We start from the raw sequence: 21,418 nt of genomic DNA, 5'->3' as shown, positions 1-21,418 counted from the left end.
CAAACAAAGTTCCAGCAAAACAATGCATACACACATCGAACTCAGAATCTCCACGTTCAATCGACCTATAATGCTCCCAAAGCTACTTATGCATGTACGCGTAAACATATAATCCGGGCAACTTTATTGATACAGTTTAGAACTCGAGATATGTTTTTCCTGAGCCAGGTAAAATATAAACAACTTTTGAATACGCAGACGCCTAGACGAAAACGAGTTTAAATTTTGCTACAAATTGTCGAATTTACGTCATTTTTGTGTCAATTTGAGAATAAATTCCATTACTTATGCTCCAGCAGGTAGAAATTGAAAACTAGATTGAGGAGGAAAGCGTAGATACTTGGAGATTGGAAAAGGTGGTGGGAGGGAAGAGATGATGCCCTTCTCGCTCACAGTGAGTGAGAGACCAAATCTTATTCAATATTCTTCAGCAGGACAATATATTCCGTTCTTATTATTAAGTACTAGTGTAGAAGCCCGTCAATTGACGTGCAAAATAGGCCCGTTGATAAGCCCGTTACCCCAACATTAGTGAAATTAGCCTCTCCTGTTCTCTCTGCAGAGTGGAGAGAGAAAAGGAGAGGCTAACTTCTCAACTCAGCCACCGACCCAGCCAGCCAGCCAGCAGCGATACACTCGCCTGCTTTATATAGTTTAGATAAATTATTGGCATTTCTTTTCCCAGCGGAATTGAATTTTGATGTACTTGAGGGATATTTATGTGGGAATAAGATGTGCCATCACTCTGGAATCGGACTGTTTTAAATTTCTAATATCCCACGACGAGTTATTTCCTATATTGCACATCAAAAGAGCACATTCCATGAAACACCGTGAGTCTTGAAGCAACCGTAGTGGAAATATGAGGCTCCTCATGGATGATGAGAATTTGAAAGCGCCCTGTTCCTGTCCTCCTTTGCTGCCACTATGTATTTACTGCAGAATTTGGCGGTTGAATTATGCACAGATTATGTATCGTGCCATTGTCACTCTGTCATTCTCCGTTCCCATTTCCCAATCAGGCTTTTGCGATAGCGGGGAAAGTCATTAGCACGACTCCAGCGTCAACAGAACACGGAACGGAATAATTTCCCACCATGAACTCTCAACATGTGGGAACAATGCAATGTTGGAGTAAAATATCGTATCTTCTTATCTCTCCTGTGAGCTGAATTTGGCAGCCATATCCCTCCCAGCAGTCGTAATTACTCTGATTGTGAACACGTCAACACCATCCATGCCTCAGTTTAATTTGGGAAATGACAACGATGAAGGCGTTAAAAACAAAAGGATTTATTATCGTCGTATGTATGTAGTTGGACCATTTTTACGTGCAAACCAACTCGCCACTGTACTTTGTTCTTTTGTTATTACCCAATGAATATGCCCTTCATTGGGTAATAACAAAAGACAAATGCTCACATTTCTCTGCAGGGAAAGCAACGCTGTCCAAACCCCAGATAAGGAAAGCCCTTTGTTGCTCAATCTCTAAAACAACATGACGCGTACATACCGACGACGACGACAGAAATATCACTTTTTCCGAGCATATTGTTCTAGTGAAACAGACAGAAACAAACACTACATTTCGTACAATATTGTCGCACAAACCAGGAGACATTATGTCTTAGGAGTCAACCCATTGCATCCATTGTCTGAAACTGCTCATTACATATTCCACGAGTCCATTCTTTTTTATTGCGGAAGGAGACACGGTTTTCGGTTTAGGTCCCCATTCAAATTTTTGACGACTTTCATCTCCCATCAAGTCAGAGGCAGAGAGAGAAAGAGTTGGAGAATGGACGTGGAGTGAGCCAACAGTTGACAGCCAGTTCACCAAGCTGCCAAGTAAAGCAGTACAAAAATACTTACACGGGTTCATCCTCTGAACACCTTCACCGCATTCTTCTGCTCGGCTTTCGTACATTCACAAATGTACGTACGCGTAGAGATGCATTGCCACCTTAAAAAGCAGGAGCGAAATCAACCATTCCGTCGAAAGTGGATGATGAAGACGAGGGAATACAAAAAAAACTCAATGAAGTTATAGTTTTCCTTCTTCCTCGTTGAATTCGGATTGGTTATGGTTTATTTTATTTGCGAGACTGGTTCAACATTTATTTCACAATTTGATGGGCCTTCTCATCCGAGATTTCTCAACTTGGATTTGTTTTTGCTTTTTGGTGTGAAACAAATTTTATATTTTTCCATCTCGCTTCTTTTTATTCGCACTCCCGATGCGAGGAGATTACGGGGCCTGAAGAAGGCGAGGAAAACCTGTGAACATAGTGGGAAGAGCGGACTATGTGCAATCTGTAGGAGTCCCTGAAGACAATTCGAAGGCTACGACGGAGCTGGTGGCGTTGAAGAATTGAATGGGATTGTATCATCCCCTCGATGATGATGGGATGAGAGATTGCATGGCCCACACCACCGGCAGAAAAATTTACAAGGAAATTGGAAACTTGCAACCATTTCTGTTTATTTGCTCTCCCCATTCTTGAGTCCGCAATGCGCACTACATACATAGGTTCGTATATCTGTATGTACTTACACAGCTGGGAAGAAAATTTTGGGAGGAAAAGGTTCCTTTCACGTCGCGTCGGCCGGTAATGCAGCTACCAAGGGACATATTCTGCAGGATTGAGGTAGCATCCGGACATTGTCCGCTTGCTGATGCACATGACCAGGGTTTACATTCGCAACTAGGCTGAGGAGCAGAATTAAGACGTCGATGTATGAGAAATGGTGCTGCATGCTTAACAGAAAGTTGGACCGCACCCTAGTCGTCGACCCACCTCCTCCACCTTCATCAAAAATATTTGCCGCTGAGTCAGCAACATAGTTCTAAATCTTGAAATCTTGATTGAGGATTTTCATTCTGTGTAGTTGCGTTTCCTTTGAAATCCTCCACCACGTAGGGCGAGGAGCACATCGTATAAAATCATGCTGAGAAAGATAAAGGTTGCACTTGTGTATAGCTTCCTTTTAAAAATCCCTTTGTTGGTGATTGCCAAAAATTATTGGAAACCAGGATTTCTAAGTAAAATCCAATCTCACACCTGAAAGGCATTTCTAATAAATGATGATTGTGCAGAAAAAAATTCCAAAAATGTTGAGAAAAAGCAATGAATCAATCAATAACGACGGGAGATTATATAATTGTCCTCTTTTATCTTTTCCAGGTAAGTGAGCGCAGCCTTTGTGAAATTATTTCCAACCCGGACGAGTGGACATGCCATGCCAGGAAAGTTGTACAACCTTGTCGTCCCTCTGCATACGCATATCGAGTATAAATAGCATCAGTAATTATTTTAATCACTGTTCCACTCGACACAGCTATATTTACATGGCCCAGAATACATAGCAATATGGGCACACGCAATGAGGGCAGCGTCAGTGGGAAGATTTATTCCCAAAGTTTATTTTATGATTGAAAATTGAGTCGAATCCAAATTCAACTATTCAACCACAAAATGACTCTGACTCTCATTTATCAACGGAAGTAAGGAGAGGTCCAAGTAGAGCATAAAATGTTTGAGAAGGCCAACTTTCACTTGGGAATCGTAAAGTAAAACTGAGTCGAAAGCAATAATCTTTTGAGATAAGATTTATCGTCGCAAGATTATGAGACGGCAGGATCGAGGGAGCAATACCGCTTGTTCATCTGAATATGTATCCACATACCGCAGAAAATAACTCGGCACCGAAATAAATAGTTCATTAGTAGTTTATTGTAGCTTGGGAAAAAATTATTTCATGAAATATTCAGTGGAAAATGAGCAAGAATTTTCTCCAGCCTGTCACCTAAACTATTTAACAAATGGAGAACTCTGTATATGCCATACTTGTGAATGAATAAGGCACTGTGCACACACGCTCTCATGTGGCGTCAACTGTGCTATTCTTGAGTCTCGGGCTTGATTAATTGCAAAGTGATTAGTCTATACAAAAACTTTGAAACTCTTTTTAAAGTTTTTCTCATTTTGTACTTTTCTCATGTACGTGCACGTAACAATGATAGCCAGCTCAGGGAAGTTTCGTAGTATGGGTTTTTTGGTGGTTTTCTTCTCATTCTTTCGCCTCCCCTGCCGCCGCCGCCGCCGACGACGACGACGACGAGTGAGTTGAGAAAGGCGTCAGCTCGAGCCGACCTGTGCCGTAGTAGTGATCAGATCGTTGCTCCACCGTATGTTGCAGGTTTTGTTGGCTTGGTGTTCCATAAAATAAAATGTAATGTAATGGTGGCAGTGGGAAGGTGTGTAACGAAGATTTACGGCTCTTTGAAACAGAAAGCACTTTACTTCACTCGTGGTGGTTGCCTCCTTTAACTCCGACCATGCTGTCCCCTCAAGTGGGCACAATAGGACCAGGCCAACTTTTGCACCTCAATGGATACCTACTACCTGCATGGAATTGTGACGATACGAGTAGCACAGGAGCCATCAGAACATTGTTTGCCTTATCTCTTCATGTTACCGTCCAGAGTAAATTTATAATAGCGGAATGAAGCATCTCTCGAGAGCATCTGCACGAGTGCAAGTAGGCAATTGTGTAGGACGACGATGAGTCCATAACTATTTTTCGACAAGGAAAATTCGTGCTATTTTCCTCGCAAACTCATTGGAGAGTTGATCTCACATTGACCTTTTGCATGCTCATGACTGCTAGTGACACTTGAAGAACGTTGTGGAAAGAAATGGTTCTCGGAGAATTGAGTCAGGCTTTCAATTGTCCGATCTCCTTTGTTGGTGTCAACAGTGACTCAAAACCAGGAGAGATAAAAGGGTTATCCGCTTTTGCACGTTGTTCGTCTAAATGGCGAGTTGACTCAAAAACATCCAAAGATCAGAGCGAGGATCAACGCGAGTTGTTGTATTTTTGGAAATTGGAACTTTCTCCGGACAAATGACGGTTTAAAGGACTGTTTTTCCTACTTATTTATTTCACACATTTCACCTTTGACCTAAACTGTTAAGTAGAACTTAATGTGCATTATAATTAGAAAGCAAATAGGTAAGTTAAATTCTGACCATTTGCGAATGAGCTACTTTGCCTGAGGTGGTCAGCACCACTAATCAAGATGCCTAATTATATGTGTCTAAACCGAGGTAGAGGAGGAGGTGACCCCCAAAAGTACTTTCTCCAATTGCACTTTTCCCATTATGTGAAAATGAATCTATTGTTCATTTTCACCCGCACACCCAACTTTGACGATTCCGTCCCCGTAAATGTCCTTCTATAAACTGTTGATGCAATTAACTTGTTCTGCTGCTGTTCTCAACTTTCCACCTCGCTCACCCGATCGCTCTCTCTCTCTCACTTTCTCTTCCTCTCTCTCTTCCTCTCTCTGTCTCTCTTCGACGGAATAGAAGTCATTGCTCTCATTAACACAATGCGATCAGGAGCTTTCTTTGTCTCACCAAATTGGACTGGTACGTCAAGTGGAACTGTTGAGAGAGAGTTTGAACATTGACCTGTTAGCATCAACCAGCAGAGTTTTGTGCTCGCCACCATCCATCCACCCACCCACATGTGTGTATACCCAGCATTGAGTATGGAACGTCTAGCAGTGGGGAAAATGGTCCGAGTGGAAAAAGTGACACGAACTACTCGACTTCATACTTTTCCTGCCCATTAGCCAGCCATGAAGACTACATCTCTGCTTATTATTAGCAGCACAGGCTGAAGCAAAGTTGAGACACATTTTGGAATGAGAACGGAAACCAAGGGGAGAAAGGAATTGGAGAAAGTTAGTTTGCAGTTGGTGTTGGGACAATTAAGACTGCGAGTGAGTGGGTGCACCAGCAATTCCTAATCGAAGTCCTCCCGATGGGGACACCGTTTTTCAGTGGTCTCCTGCATGGTGATCACGGTGTGCGTGGCTGAACCTAAACTGTTTGTTTGCCTGAATGAATAGGAGAGATCCAAAACTTGCCTCTCTCCGCAGACTTTCCACTTCCCTTGTGCTCCGTTCTATTCAATAGATAGTGGTTCGGTTTACTTTCTTGAGGACCCGGATGATGAGACTTTTTGGTGGTGGTGGTGGTAACGACGACGACAACGAAGGCGAAGGCGGCTGGAGTGTTGTGATACTCCACTTTGGAGAAAGGTTGCTCCAAATTAATTTCTCTTGTCCCTCTGCCACCCAATTATAGACTTGCCTCACTTCGGCATTATGAACCAAATTGAAATGTTCAAAGTGAGTCCGCTCTGGATGACGCCAGTTCTTTCCATTTGTAACGAGATCTTCCTCATTACAGCTCCGCCAGCGTTTGCTCACGCTCCTCACAATAAATCCAATTTGGACTCAAAGTAGCAATGACTGAGGTCGAAATGGAGCAATTGTCAAGCACAATAACAACTCGGTTGCATCAAATTATGCGATTTCCTACTTACCCACCGAGATGGTCACGGTATTCCGTTTACGCAATTTAGGACCCCGAAACGCAGCACTTTGGGTTTTTATATTCTCCAACGTGCATCGTGAAGAAAGTTTGCGTAAGAATTATTGCCTTAGCTTTGAAGAACTTTGAAGAAAATTTGTGAATTGAAAGTACTCGAGTAATACGGCTCCTAGGTGTCCAATGTTTATTTTGTCATAAAATCTGCCACCTAAATTTGTCAAGATACGGCATTTTTCTTAGGTGAAGCTAACAAGGGAAAAATACGCCGTGCAGAAGCGTGTGCTATTTGAAAACTTTATTTTCTGTCATTTTTCACTTGGACCCTTTTATATACACATTTGCATATTATTCATAATTGAAGTTTAAATATGATCATTTACGTACTTCATTTGAAAGCTGTATTGAAGCTCAGTGATAACGCCATTCCTAAATTTGATAGTCTAATAAATGTGCAATGATATCAAAATAGTAAGGGTAGTACAGCAAGATAAGCAATATTCATATGCGAACAGGGATGTAAAATTAAATTAAAAATTAAATTTGTTCTTACTAAAAATCATAAAATTATTAACAATTTTTTTCACTGGCTCCTCACCTAAGCAGTCTGACTTTTTCGAAATTTGTTTACATTTCTTCGATTCACTTTTTGTCTGAATAAAATAGAGTTGAAATCGTGATTTTGTGGAGAAAGTGGTCCCCAGGGGGAGATAAAGATGGTATGAAAGATTTGTTGCCAAAACCCCAACTCGGGAATACCAGACAGAAACTCCTCCATCTCACATATTTATCATGGGAGGAGGCCACCTGCCAAATTTATGCGGATTTGTATTTTCTTTCTGCAAAATAATGATTTTTGCTCCCCTCGAGTTTTCTCGGGTTTTATTCTTATCAAAATTCACTACCCTCTTTTAATATCACAATAAAAATCACTTAAAATCAGAGCTACAATAGCACAATGCATGGAATCATAACGACGTATACGTAAATACGTACATACGTGATATAATAGTGTCCAATTTTGGCATGGGATCTCTCCAATTCGCCATATCGAATTGCCATTGGCAGCAATAATGCGCCTTCTCCTTCGCCTGCTGCTTCTGTTATGCATCATTTTGCTGTTTGGAAAATGGAGAGAGGTGATTTCGCAAGAGTTTGAAAAGTTTCCCTTTTTAAAGCAAAATCGCATAAGGTGGGGTTTCAGAGAAGCAGGAGATGGGTATCTGAATCAATGAGGAGTATCGAAAACAGAGAGCTGAGCAATTCCGCTGCTCCTCCTCCAACTTCTTCATGTCGATTTTACGCACTATTGTTTTTATTATTTTATGGCTCATAGATTTCTGGGATTATGTTCACAAAGTTGAAATCTGTACGTGAGGGTGTTCAAAAGTCGTAAAATTGTCATTTCTACACCACGTTTATGTCATCATGTCATAAATGTCGACCTGAACTTTTATCAGAATCTATTTTTATACTCTTAGGAACAATATTGTTTGTATAACGAATCGTCACTCATTTGGTTGAAACTCACCGTTCCAACAACAAAAGTTCACCAAACTGTGTGTCTGTTGGCATAAAACTTGTCGTGTCGTTGTTGGGTCCTTGTATTGAATTAGAATCCACAAAACTCCACTATTGGTCATATTACGTCTCGGATTTAGATCCAAAAAACGGGCCAAACAACACATTCAGGCTTCAGTAAGATAAAGAAGACTGTTTGCTCAGCACCATTTAACACCAAACTACTTTAGAGAGAAGAGAGTGAGACTCTTATTCCACTCCCGGCTCCTGCTGAATGAGACCAAGTGTCATTGCCAAATCATGGCACTTTTCTTCCTCTCCCGGCTTTAATTTAATTCACAGCTCTATTGTCATTTCGGCTGCAGCAGACGACAACGAAGAATACGAGCTATGTGGCTCTATCCGCGTTGTGTAGGTAGCTTAGGTCGTCCTACGTTTTTTATGTCAACTCTAAAAGTATGCTTTGTGGGAGCATGGAAAGGGTGAAAAAATCCGTCACTAGATAAATTCTGGGACAGACCATTTGCGCCAAACTTATGGGCACGAGAGAGACCAAGCGGCCAGTGTACTGAATTTTACACGAGACAAGTCGGGCATTGGAAAAGATTAGTTAAAAGAGTTACATAAATTAAGTTGTGAATACAATCAGAGAACTTGTACGGCATGGAACGATTCTGTGGAGAAAGTCAGCGTATGGCGTTTGCGAAGGAACTGCTGGGAGAGATTTTCTCCAATTTTACTATAATTGCATGCATGCACACACTTGGCCTCAGATGTCAGTTGGTTGTTGGTGAAATCTTGGCCCAAAGATAGGGCGAGAGAGGAGAGAAAGAGAGCGTGGGAAGTGGGAAGCAATTCCTCGAGGAGCTCGATATTCGCCACTTTAGACTTTCACTCCACTTCTTGTACGTACGAACACTGCTGTCGGTTGGCACTTGACTTTTGTGTCGCATTCTCCCATCACTACTACCCAGTCCACTTGGTGCGAATATGTATATGGGGTGCCTGCCTTGGTGGAGGGCCTAATGTGGACGGAATCGTTTCGTGGTGGTGATCTCATCTCGCTGCTGCTTTATCCAAAAACCAACCACCATAGAAGCCGACATCAAGAAGATTGCGGCCAACAGCACCGGGTGAGATCCGCCTGCTCAAAGTTATAGAGGTTGTGGTTGGAGGAGCTACAGGAAGGAACGGCCAAACTCTTTGGGACAGAGGGTGCCTTCGATTATTATTATTAAGGTCATCAACTAGGAAATTTTATCATGACCGAAATTAATTTCCTGAACTGACAAGTGTCTCACTGCGCAAGATGGAAATTACTCCGCGTATTCAAAGAAGTGTGGTGACGACGACGGCCTTATTTTTTCTCGGCCCTCGTTCCTTCCTTACAGACGAATAGACGTACGTATTCAATTGTGAGAACCCACCACGAGTGCTTCAATCTCTTGAGTTTTGTTCAAGTGGCGAAATGTCTTTTTCATGCAGATACATGTGTCACAACTAGAATGGCATCATTGCTTTCTCTAGTTTTAAATTGACATACTTTCACCGTTCCGTGCCTATTTTTTATTTTCATTTTCCAAAAAGTGACTCAATATATTTTAACATAGAATCGCAATAATGAAGTCGGAAAAGTTATTATTTTGCATAAAATGGAGATAAATTCTTAATAGACGTTTCCATAAATAAATGAATCCAGCTACCCGTCATTGGTGGACTAGTTTCTACATGTCGTGCTATACATATGTACATACTTATGCATTGCATTGCTCGTGCACGAACCTCATCGGTCGGTTCTTTGAAGCCAAGACGACGTTTGGGTTGGATTTTTGCGTCCCAATTTCCATTATTGTTGGAGAGAGGATTGTGTCACATGTCTCGCATTCATGACCGCCCAAAGTACGTACGTACGTATACATGGGGATGCAAGGTATTGCAATGTGGTGGATGGATGGTGAAAGTCAGTGTCAAATCTGGAATCGAATCTTGACGCAGCGGGTAGAACGCGGTACTTAAGTGTCGCTCTGTGTCACTCCCATTGTTCGTGTCTAATTCGACTTCCATGCGCCTTATTCCTCGCATGTCGCATGTGTGATGATGGGAAATTTGTGGGAACGATTTTTTGTCGTATTTCTCCGTCCATTTGGTGACATGCCACAAATTAGTTTTGGGATGAAATTTTTATTCTGTTAAATGGGCTTTGCTGCATGATGTCAAACGGGACACATTTTCCGAGGCTTTTGATCTTGCTCCTCCAAGTGAAAAGAGGGAAAGGAAGGACGACGACTACTTGGATCAGCATAATTTCGTAAAATAAATTGAAAAGCTAAAAACAATCCACGTATTTCTCCCTCCACATAAAAACCGTCCTACTCTGGCTCCACGCAAAACCACATTTTTCATCCATTTCTGAGCTTTGAAGTCACCTTGATGCTTTTGAACTCTTGGTGGAAATGCTTTGATCTGTATCTCGCTCTCTCCATCTTGACGAGAGCGACAAATTCTGGACGAGTGGGGAACCATCAACGAGCATGGAATCTTTCTTGATAATGCGATGTCTTTGTTTTCACCAGAGTCGGCCCCATCTCGTCAGTTGTTATCGTTCGTTATGCAAGTGCGTTCTTCCATGGAACACGTATTTCAAATCGAGTTGTCCAATTTCCACCATGTGTTTTGATCTTATACTTCATAATTCGTACTGAATATGAAATGTCGCTAAGTGAAAGAAACGACGCTCAATAATGCACACACAACGCGATATCTCTCACACATAAATAGGTATCCTTTCACAATATTGAGTTGAAGTAATGAATGAATGAATGAATTGTCGACTGCCATAATCGACACCGCAACCCATTCATATTCGAATCAGGGTGCTGCATGCTACTCAAAACTGAAACCTATCTGTTTCTCGCCGACTTTGGTTGGAATAGAGATGAGATTTCTGAGAATAAATCACTCGCTTCACGTCCTTGCAGGCTGATTTCACATTTATTTGACGTATCAATTCTTCACTGATACGGGTCCATCCATCCCACGAACTAATCGAAAAACACAAAGATATTTGTGCAGAATGCTAAATAAGAATAACTCAAGGAACTTCCAGTTGCGAAAGTGCACCTCTCATCGCTGAGAAATGTAACATGATGATAAACTTGCTGCCTAGTGCTCAACTGCTCACTGATTTGATCGGCTACTTATTTTATCTACAGCAGCAGCAGTTTTTGTATGCAAACTTGTGTCTGTTACTTTTCCTCTATTGCACAATTTCTATAAATTGAAACTTGTGTGCATATGTAGTAGTTCCATGCACTTTGATTGGCTAATGTACATAAATAATGAGATTCCTTCGCGACACTAAATTCAATGGAGTCAGCAAACATCAACTTTGTGCAATTTCGAAATCAACTATCAACGCAGCGAAGAACTTATGTACAATTGTGGACGACAATACTTTTGTAGGGAGTTATTCAAATATATGGATGGATGATGACCGCTCGTGCATACAATGCATATGTACATAAATAAACATACGTACACCTACATACAAAAGATGTCTAGCTCGTCTGCCGATTCTGAATTGCATTTGACTTCAGCAGTCTCCTACCTATGTACATACACGTATTGTTCGGAAGGATGTGTCCACAGCTCACTATGCATTTGGAATTTGGCACGTTGGCGAGTTATCATTCCCAATGGTCGATTCCATATATTTATTCAATCAATTGGAGTGAGCGTCAATCAAGTGGTCAGAAGTCTACGTATATACGATCATCTTCCATGTCGATATCGCATGTAGGACAACATGAATCAAATTCCTTGAGTGAATATTGCCAGAATTTTATCTTGTTCTGAGACTAAAATTGTCGGTAACTCAGTATTCATTCATTCAACCGGTCAATTATTCACTCCGCACATCAGACTATGCGGCTTGCCCATATTTTCATTAATAAATACGCACTTAAGCAGTTAAGTCGGCCCAGACCATTAATAAACTTGTTGGCCTACCAATTTGGTTTGGAACATATTCTACGACGTGCTTGAGAAAGAACATTTGTTTTTTAAAATACTTGGTCTCCCGAGGCCACCCATTTTTGCACAATTGAGAAGTGATCTTGAGAGTGAGTGAGCAGAGCAGAATATGCTTATTCAGCTCCATTAGAAAAAGGAGAGCGTGTCTTTAGTGCCATATTTGTAGTGGAGCAAGTTTATAAATAAAACATCACGCTTGATCAGACGCACGCGGAGAGGGCGATGCGGAAACGTCGCCTGGAGAAAGTGCGGAGGAGAGGACAGAGTGCGAGGAGGGAGAAAGTGTACTGCTCCCCCCTCATTCAGAGCCAAGGAGATTGTTTCACTTCACATGCAAATACGGTATCAATTACCCAAATGAGTTTTTTCTTGTGCATCTGCTGACGGAGGTGCCATTTCATTCAATTTCCCAGGATAAAACTTGGCTTTATTATTTCATTAACCAGAGAGCATCATCTCGTATAATTTCCAATTTACAAAACTCATCCTACGTCCCATTTAGTAGGTTCGGAAAACGAATAAAATTCCCAATTTTGATTATTACTGGGCTCCTTCCACCAAATTCTTTACGAGAAGAGTGGCCTGAAATGGTTATGAGTTTTTATTTCTGTCGTGATAAAGATGAACGGGCAACAAGACAAGATAGACGTACAACTCGGTAATCCGTTTCCTCGAGTCAAGTCCCATTTGTGGTTTATTTTTTCTAAATATTTCCACGCAAAAGATTCTTATTTCGCGACAGTCTCGTGTAGTACGTTACGTTGCATTGTAAATGGTGGAATAGTGTAGCCCATTTATTTAACTATCATTAATGTGCTCCCTTGCGAGTGGTGTGGCCTGTGCAGAAATGTGCCTGAGCAGAAGCAGGGAGGGAGCATGGAGGGAAAGTGTGGCAGACTTGGGGAGTAAATGAGGAAAAGTGCGAGTAAATAGGAGCGAGCCCTGGGGAGCTGTAAATCACGCGATCTTAAGGATCACTCGCCAAACCCGCCGCTCGTCAGTCACTCTCACACGTCCCTCCGTTGGATAAACGCATTGTGAAAGTTTTTACATTCTGCCGCGTAAACAGCCAACTTTCACCCAAATAATTTCATGAATGATGACATTCATCTCTCGATCGCTTTCCTGATGGATGGAGAAATGTGGATGGAGGTGGATCGGGTGAAAGCACTACTGCGTGCGAGATATTTTACTCCATTTGGTTCACCTTCGTCGCCGAGGCGCTGGTAGAAATCAGTTGTATCATTGATCATTCACTCACTTACATTTACAACCCGCTGAAAAATCTCGACGCAAGGTTTTCCTCCTCTGAAATTGCGAGCAGTTCATCTCTGTCGCCAATTGGATTAAAAGTTTTTAGGCGAGACATCCATTTCTGTCCAATCTCTCGTTAGCTTAAAAAATGCAGCTGGCAGCGTGGTTGGAGCAGGATTTGGACAGATTGAAGATTTCAATGGAGACACTTTTCCTATGCAGCGTTTCATTTCAAATTTGAATGAAAAATTGCATCTGGTCTGCCAACCCACTGATTTAGCTCATTTGTATCACCCGTTCCTATCCTGGAGGGAATCATCGCATGGCTGCCACTCCACCGCCGCCGCCGCTCATGTCCTACCACAGAGATATCAATGTCACGAAGTATTACCATACCACGAGCCTCCACTTTCTTCCTTGGCGTGACACTCACTCTCCGTCCCACAAGACCACTCCTTCCACGACAACTCTTGACATACTATTAGCAAAAGTTAGCCCAATTATTCCAAATATTTTGATCTGCCTTCTCCTGACGTGTAGATAACCCAAAAGGTGATATGTCACCAATTAAGGGAGGAATTGTAAAAACGCCTGCTCACCTTTCGTACATATTTATACGCGCAGTCAGCTCATCATCAATCTGTTTTTATGTTTTCTCACAACTTTCACTTTGAACTTTCGCACCCTTGCATTTTTCTTCCCAAGCCGTAACAAGACCGTATGTCGTTCTGGTTCGCCTGATGCATGCAAACTTTTTCTCCGAGAACTTACTAACAGCGATAGTTACGGAAACTTACTTACTTTGTGCATGGTTAAACTAATTCTGGGAGTGAAAGTGTGATGATGATCGTACATAACGACCAGCGGCCAGGTTTCCCAGTGTATCTTTCTTCAAATGAAGATCTGCGTCGTGGCTACGACTCGGGATATGCATAGGTAGCAAATATGTGGAGTGTGGGTCGACAGAACCCTGACATGTATATGAATGTCCTGTCACGGCTGCTGTGTCATTTGTTGCAGATGGACACTCTTGGAATATTACTTTGACAAAAGTGAAGGTCTGCCATCAGGGAAAATAATTCAGGCAAAAGGACGAGAGAAGAAAGGCAGGAAAAAACATGCAAACTTTTTCCATTTGTCTGCCGAGCCTGGTGACGTTTCGCCCATTTTCCAAATTGAGCTAGTTGAAATAATTTATCACCGACTGGTTTTTGTATTTTAATACATTTTTACGCTCAACCACTCGCTCCCAGCGTATGACAAAAACGTATCTCTGTTCTTTCAACGGTGACAGGTGGCGACGCGTCATTCGGTTGTCGGACAGCATATTTTTTACTTATTATCTTGAATACTAGACATTTACCACGTTAACACGTTCATCAGTTCATTATAGCGGCATTGTTATGTTGCTCATGTATCTACCCTGTCCTACAGGCTTCATTTAGTAATTTCGGCTCATCAGTCCATTCATTCATGGTGCTATATGTATGCATAAATATGCAAAAGACTCTCCATGTCCACTAATAATGCAGCGCATGATTTTTATTGCCAACATCAGGTAGGCACAAATTGCCAGATATGTAATGCATATAGCACGTGGGAAGGGAAACTCATCATTCATCTGCACACGCACATCATCACGCCGTGTCACACATACTAATTAAACCTGCTACCAACCGACTTTCTTCTGACGTCTATTTTTACTATTTGCATTTGTCCTGGGCACGTACAAAATAATGAGTTTTATCAAAATTCTTGACAATCCTCGGGACAAGAAGACATTGATGTCCAATTTGCATCAGAGTTTCGTTCCATTTTTGCCAAAGTTTTTTTTTTGGCATCTGCTTCTGAATCAGAATGCAATCTTTTCAACGAGACTCATCAAGTCACCGAGAAATTGAGCAAGTCAAGCCGATCTCATTTGAATGCACAACCGGGGATTGCACAGCATCAGTTTTTAAGTCCGTTAGGAGTTTGCATGATTAGTTCTAGCTTAAGTAAATCCTCGCAGCTCAATATGTCGTTCACGTCGAACGGCAGGGTCATAAAGCACATCCGTGTGTCACGCTGTCTCTTTTCCTTTAAATAACGCTTAATTTTTGCATAGCCGTGCACTAGCTGGAATGAAAATGAGCCGTAATTCTGAACTAATGCAAATCCTCTTATTCCTGAAAACTTCAAAATTCCTGAAAACCTTCAATTGTCAGAGTTGTACAACCAATGGGATGGATTGAGCATTATACTTCATAATTGATGAACAATGAAACTCTTCAAAAAACTGTCCATTGGAGAAAGTTGAAATGTCATCTTGTAATTTTTATTGTTGTCTTTTTTGCAGTTATCGGAGACTTGCGGGCTGAGCATATCCGAACTGGAGGCGATGGCGGCCCGTCAATCTAGACAGCTCGAAACACAGGAACACCTCCTCGCGGCCAAAGCGCAACGTTTGCGTTTCCTGAAATCCAGTGGCGAAGTGGAGAGGCTTCAGCGACTGAGGGAGAAAGTTGCCTCTCAAGAGGAACGACTTCGGAAACTTCGAGCTCTACGAGGAAAAGTTCAAGGAAATCGAAATGGGAACTCTGTTTTCAGTAAGGAATATTATTTTACACTCGTCTCTCTCAAAAATAATCAACTTTCTGACCTACGTATAGCAGCACCATAGACATTTCATTAATGAGTCGCTAGTATAGCTGTCGTGTGTTGATCACTTTTTTAGCCCAGCAATCTTTCATGGGATCCCGAGGGATTTCTAAAAAGTAAACTTGTTCTCGCACCAATTAGATTCAACGGCCCAATGTAAAACAACTCTGTTGACAGGGTTGAGTTATTATTAGCCGCAAATGCGCAATGGTCTGGAACGAGAACTACACCACGTACGCCAGAGCCAATTGTTAGAGTCACTGTCAACAGAGTTTCAATATTGCGGAGACAATGAGTCTACATTCAATATTAAATTTCCACTAAGAAGGAGTGGCGACAGCAGCGTCTTCCGTCCGCTATTTGTCTGCCAATACATACATCTTGGATGGAAAGTAAATAAATTTTCCAGCCTGTGGCACACTCGACGACGACCTAATGGCTAATTATTTCTCCAAATTACTTTCTTTCTCCTGCAACTCAGCCGAATAACGAGGAGGCTGCCACGGTCGAGTACTGTTGGCCTGTGAATTTCCTTCATGTCAAGATCGGATATGCTCAACTAGCACTTTTCTCTACTCGTCAGTAGAAATCCCGAGGCGTTTGAAAGTATATAGAAATTCCACTTCGTCAAATATCTTAGCATAGCAAAGTAAATTTTTGTGTGACAAGGTTTTGAATTTTTTGAGAGAAAGTTCCCAGAACTGGGGAGGATGGGAAGGCGAGTTGTGAAGGAGACTTTCCTGTTTATAAAAACTTGGAACTTGTAGTTTCACTTTCACCAGCAGCAGCCAGGCAAACTCTCGGGAAGGGAAACGAAGCATCAAATTGCTCCCGTCAATTTTTGTTTTGCACACTCACTCACGAGTCGCCAGGAGTCCTTGGAGTCGTCACTCCCATCGTCACGGTCCACGGCCCCCTCTAATTACTTTCTTGAGAAAGAAATGCGAATTAAAAGTGAAAGGCCGAATGAGAGGAGGAGTGAGTGACATCAATAATTCCGTGAGACTAGAACAACACGGAGATGCACTCAATCAAACTCGATTTCCTCTGGTCGAGTGAAACAACCAAACGCCAGACCAAAGGCTGATTTCGTGGCTGGTTCCGCATGCACTCCTCCCTCCCGTTCTTCGTGGATATCGACGCACTCACAGCACCAATCAGGATAAAAACCTTGAGAACTTCAAACAAATACGGTTCTTTTGAACACTGCCTGACTCAACTAGTGCTTCCAGCCCCATTATTACCAAATATCGTACGGGGAGATATTTTAATTCGTGTTTTACAATTGGGCTGAGGAGTTGAGCGAACAAGGGAATCGACCAGTCTACTAATTTACCATTGGCATCGAAAGGCAATTTAAAATGCTGTACTTACTTGCTTGCACATTATTCTCCAAGAAAGCCCAAATCCTCCGCGGCCCCCAAAACGAGGGAGTAGTTGCAGACATTAAAAACTCATTAGAATCCTATTATCCGTCACTTAAGGGTGGCAAAGTGCCTTCCGGGAATCAAAGAGAGATCGGATGCCTTGCCTCTCTTCATGCATGATGCTGCAAAACCGTTGCTTATGTATTACTAACAATGAGATGGTTAAAAAACGACCATCATTACGCAAACCACCGACAAATATTTGTAGATCGTGATGGGTGGGATTGCTGCATTGATTTTTTTAAGTTTTTTTTCGATCCTATGAGAGGCACAAGAGCTTTGGCATACGTATTAAATATCACTTACTGACATGTAGCCCACATTAGTGTACTCTGTTCACTGTGTAGAGCTTAGGTTTCTTGTTTTCATGTAAATATTACTAACCCCTCAAGTTTACCATGTAGCGGATGACATTCGTGCGTTGTGGGAGGAAGATAGCGCTATTGCTGTCATTACAATCTCATAGAATGATTCCTCATAGAATGATAGAAAGTAATTGAAATTTTCTAATGTTTATTGTTATTATTGTCGCAGTCGGAACACTTGGCCGATTAAAGCCTGCTTCTTATCTCCACGTTTCGTCATCTTCTGAGAGCTATAACTTTAATAAGATAACACTTAACTGATCCCACGTTGTAATGCTTAAGTGGTGTGTGCCTGGTGGCAAAGTGGCGAAATTTCATAGGTGCGTGCATAGTAATGTAGGCATCAAAAGTAAACTTGTTAAGATCAGGAAAAGTTTTAATGAATGCTCTCGAACGCGGATAGTTTGGATTTCAGAGATGAATAAATTATTACCAAACCTCAAAAACTCAACCACGCTGGAAATTCGTAACCAGACATGTACCGCACGTTCGAAGCCAAAACTCTCTAGGTTTTAGTTCATCCACGTAATTTGACTTGATAATAATTTCATACGTTAACGCGTGCGGACAAATTTGAGAGTTTGACCACGAATCGAATTGAACGGGCGCTTATGCACGTATGCAATTCACCACAGACGGAGTATTTAGAACACGTGGATAATATAAATAATGGTGAAAAACTATGTTGGTTAGTAGGCCTTGGAAAACTCGTATTTTTCTCACAATCAGTCATCTCTACCACTTTCCGCACTCAGTTTCCCCGTCACTTCCTCCATTTAGGCAGCCCAACATCAAAGAAAGTTCAGGAATGATGAGACAAAAGCTTCTTCTGTAAAAGCTTAACTCAATTTAATTATTCTGTTGGAAGGAACTGAGTGAGCGAGAGAAAAGGCTTGTTAAATCTCTCCTCTTCTGTATCAATTGCAATTTGACGATGAATTTTGTATGACTTGTTAGGCAAGAACAGAGGAGAAAAGACCACTTCGCCAACTAACTAACTTTCCTCCTCAGTTTATTTACAAGTTTCTCTCTACCCAACTTACTTCCTACTGCCAGCGAAATGTGGAGAAAGTCTCGAATGACCTGGTCGGACAAAACCATGTCACTCGCTTACTTTCCATGTCAGTAGCCATGTCGATACATAATCAATCAGCATCATTACAATCACATCGGAAAGCTTCAAAATGTCTTTTTGCATAGTTTTTAAGTCTACTTGGAATAATTTTCATGGCCTATGCAAATGTATCTTAATGCCGACTTTGACGTGGCGAAGGACAGGAAGAATTATATGTACTTAAAAGTTGTGGTTAACCAAATCTCTTGTTTCCTTGATCCAACAGGCGCTGATTTGGAGTCACTGCGTGCCGTATTCAACGAGAAGGAGAAGGAACTGTCGCTGGTAGGTTGCATTTCAAACCTGTAAACATAAATACATACGTGGTTTATACATATGTAACAGATACCATGCTTTCATTATCCATCTTTTTTGTAATCTCATGAATTGACTGAAATATAGTACGTGGCGAAAGTTGATGAGCTCACGAGACAACTGGAGGACTTGAGACGCAACAAGAAGGAGCAGCCTCAAAATGGACAAACTGCTGCGGCCCTGGAGCTGGAAAAGTTGAAACGAGAGCTTTTGGTGAGCCATGTTCCTCGCAACAAGTCAATTTGAACGTAGAATGAAAATGTAGTTGAGCGAATTCGCATCGTAACATTCATTTTAATTGTGATTTATCCTAATGGATCTGACGATGGGAGTCAATTTGTAAGTGAATCAACAGGACTGGTCTTCTTACGGTGGATGAAAATCGGACCCTATAATAATCGTTTTGCACGTTAAGTGGTATATGAACTCCTTGCTTACATGTAAAAGCAAGGAGTGCATATGTGTAAGCTGCACATGGACATGCATCAGTAGGACGCGTATCTAGATTTTTAAGCAGGAGGACCACCTTAGTTGCCCAAGTAGTTCTTATCTTAATCTGGCTGCAAAAGTGCACTTTATCAGAAATGGTTTAAATATGAGAACAAGATTACCACTTACCATTGTTGTTATTATTAGATGAAGTGCTCCACTGACTCTTTACCGCACACTTGCATAGACGTGCTTGTGCGATGTATGTACATATATACGTACGTTTGTGTATAATATGTGCGTATGTACACATCCAATTAAAGTCAGTTTACTTGCCATGTCCACATATTGATGCCGACTTGTTGTGATTTTACCACAGGGCTAAATTCATTCCGTTTTGGCAAGAATTCTGTTGTGGATTAATAATATAAACGAATAAGCACATAATAAATACGTATAATGTGATGGGCAGTTGGCCAACCAAAGGTCACGTGTGTGTGGGCAATGCGTGTGCTAAATGACTACTTGGGCAGTCGAGCTTAGCATCTCGCTTTCCAACTTTATTTGGTGCAGTTGGACGTACTTCAGTATCAATTTCCCTCCAAGAATTTCCAGCTCGAAGCCATACCACGGCGATATTTAACCGTTTCACTGGAAATGTCCCACCTCATTCGTGCCATTTAGAAGAGACCACTCAAGGAATTTCAAAAATTGGGATTTGCTCAAGTTGATTTACTACTAATTCAGCATTTCGTCGTGCTGTGAAAATCTTGTAGTCGACATTTCCTAGCCAAGAAGAGGAGAATGAGCTCATGGCGTTGGCAGCAGTGCATAGTTTGACTCGGCAAGGATGAAATATGGGCCAAATATTATTCTCCCCTTTTTGATGACACACAATCCCTTTCAAGTGAGAAAAGCAGAGCATCTCTGAGGAAAGTGCATTGTAATCAAACATCACCATCCGCTGCGTACCACGACTACCCCACGACCGACCAAGCTGCTTGTTGAATAGGAGGAGGACTGCGAGAGGTGTATTTATATTCGTTTTTATGCCTGCCAACTCTATCGTTCCAATACAAACACACACCCCAGAGAGTTAACAGCGTGGCGAAATTGAAAATTATATGAATGATGAGACTTCCTTTTGTTTATTATAAATCATACACGCTCTAACTCGTACGTACTCCAACTATGCACAAGAGGAAAAATTCTGTGCAGTGGTCATTTTCAAAATCTGGCTGATTTATTAGTTAGAGCAGATGGAAGAAGGTTTCATCCGTTGGCCAGTATTTCTTGTTCTTATTTTCAGGCTTTTTTTAAAAAATTGGTTGCATTGTTCAGTCCAGATTTATCCCGGATTCATTTACGATGCGCATAAGTGCATATGTACGTGTTACATACGAGTGTTGTGTGCACATTTTTTTACTGTAAAAGTGTCGTGGTCGTAAATAAATGAATTGTGACATTGTTCAGGTTGAAAAATATCGATTAATTAATTTCCCCAAAATATTATTCAAATAGCGGTATTACATAAAAATAAGTGCCTTCCCATCAGAGTACATCCCTGAAAGTTAAGAAAGATTAGTTCATCGAAATGACAAGTACTGATACTTGCGATTAGGTGGGTTTCGAGCGCATGAGACAATATGTCGTCGATAACTTTATTAAAGGTGAGGATTTTTTTAATCGTCATTTTAATGGACTGCTGCTCATACACTCATCTCATGTAAATAGTTGTTCTGTACATTTGGCTTAGGCCTTTGATCAACTTGAACTTATGATCCTTAACTGAAGCTATTTTCAGCCTCGTCGTTATCACTTTTTTTAGCACCTAGTTCTTGGCTGCGACATCAGAGTGCGATAATTAAATGCACGAAACACTGAGCAATTTGGATTATCTTTATTTTATTAATTTCC

At 41.4% G+C, this 21,418-nt stretch overlaps 1 protein-coding gene across 5 annotated transcripts in view; it reads left to right on the top strand.

Moving 5' to 3' along the window:
- LOC110845230 (apoptosis-stimulating of p53 protein 1) overlaps positions 1 to 21,418 on the top strand; it is an 87,782-nt gene that overhangs the window by 58,317 nt on the left and 8,047 nt on the right. For 3 of the 5 annotated variants that reach the window (XM_022091610.2, XM_035848835.1, XM_022091609.2), the window contains 3 exons: positions 15,550 to 15,799; positions 18,984 to 19,042; positions 19,160 to 19,285. In XM_022091610.2, coding sequence (XP_021947302.1) covers positions 15,550 to 15,799; positions 18,984 to 19,042; positions 19,160 to 19,285 — 435 coding nt within the window. Of the gene's footprint in view, positions 1 to 3,113; positions 3,291 to 12,164; positions 12,300 to 15,549; positions 15,800 to 18,983; positions 19,043 to 19,159; positions 19,286 to 21,418 lie in introns of those variants that run through there. The other 2 variants (XM_035848836.1, XM_035848837.1) reach the window with 2 other exon arrangements.

Source organism: Folsomia candida, unplaced genomic scaffold, assembly GCF_002217175.1.
Source record: "Folsomia candida strain VU population unplaced genomic scaffold, ASM221717v1 Fcan01_Sc002, whole genome shotgun sequence".
NCBI lineage: Eukaryota > Metazoa > Arthropoda > Collembola > Entomobryomorpha > Isotomidae > Folsomia > Folsomia candida.
This window is presented reverse-complemented; position numbering and strand designations above follow the sequence as displayed.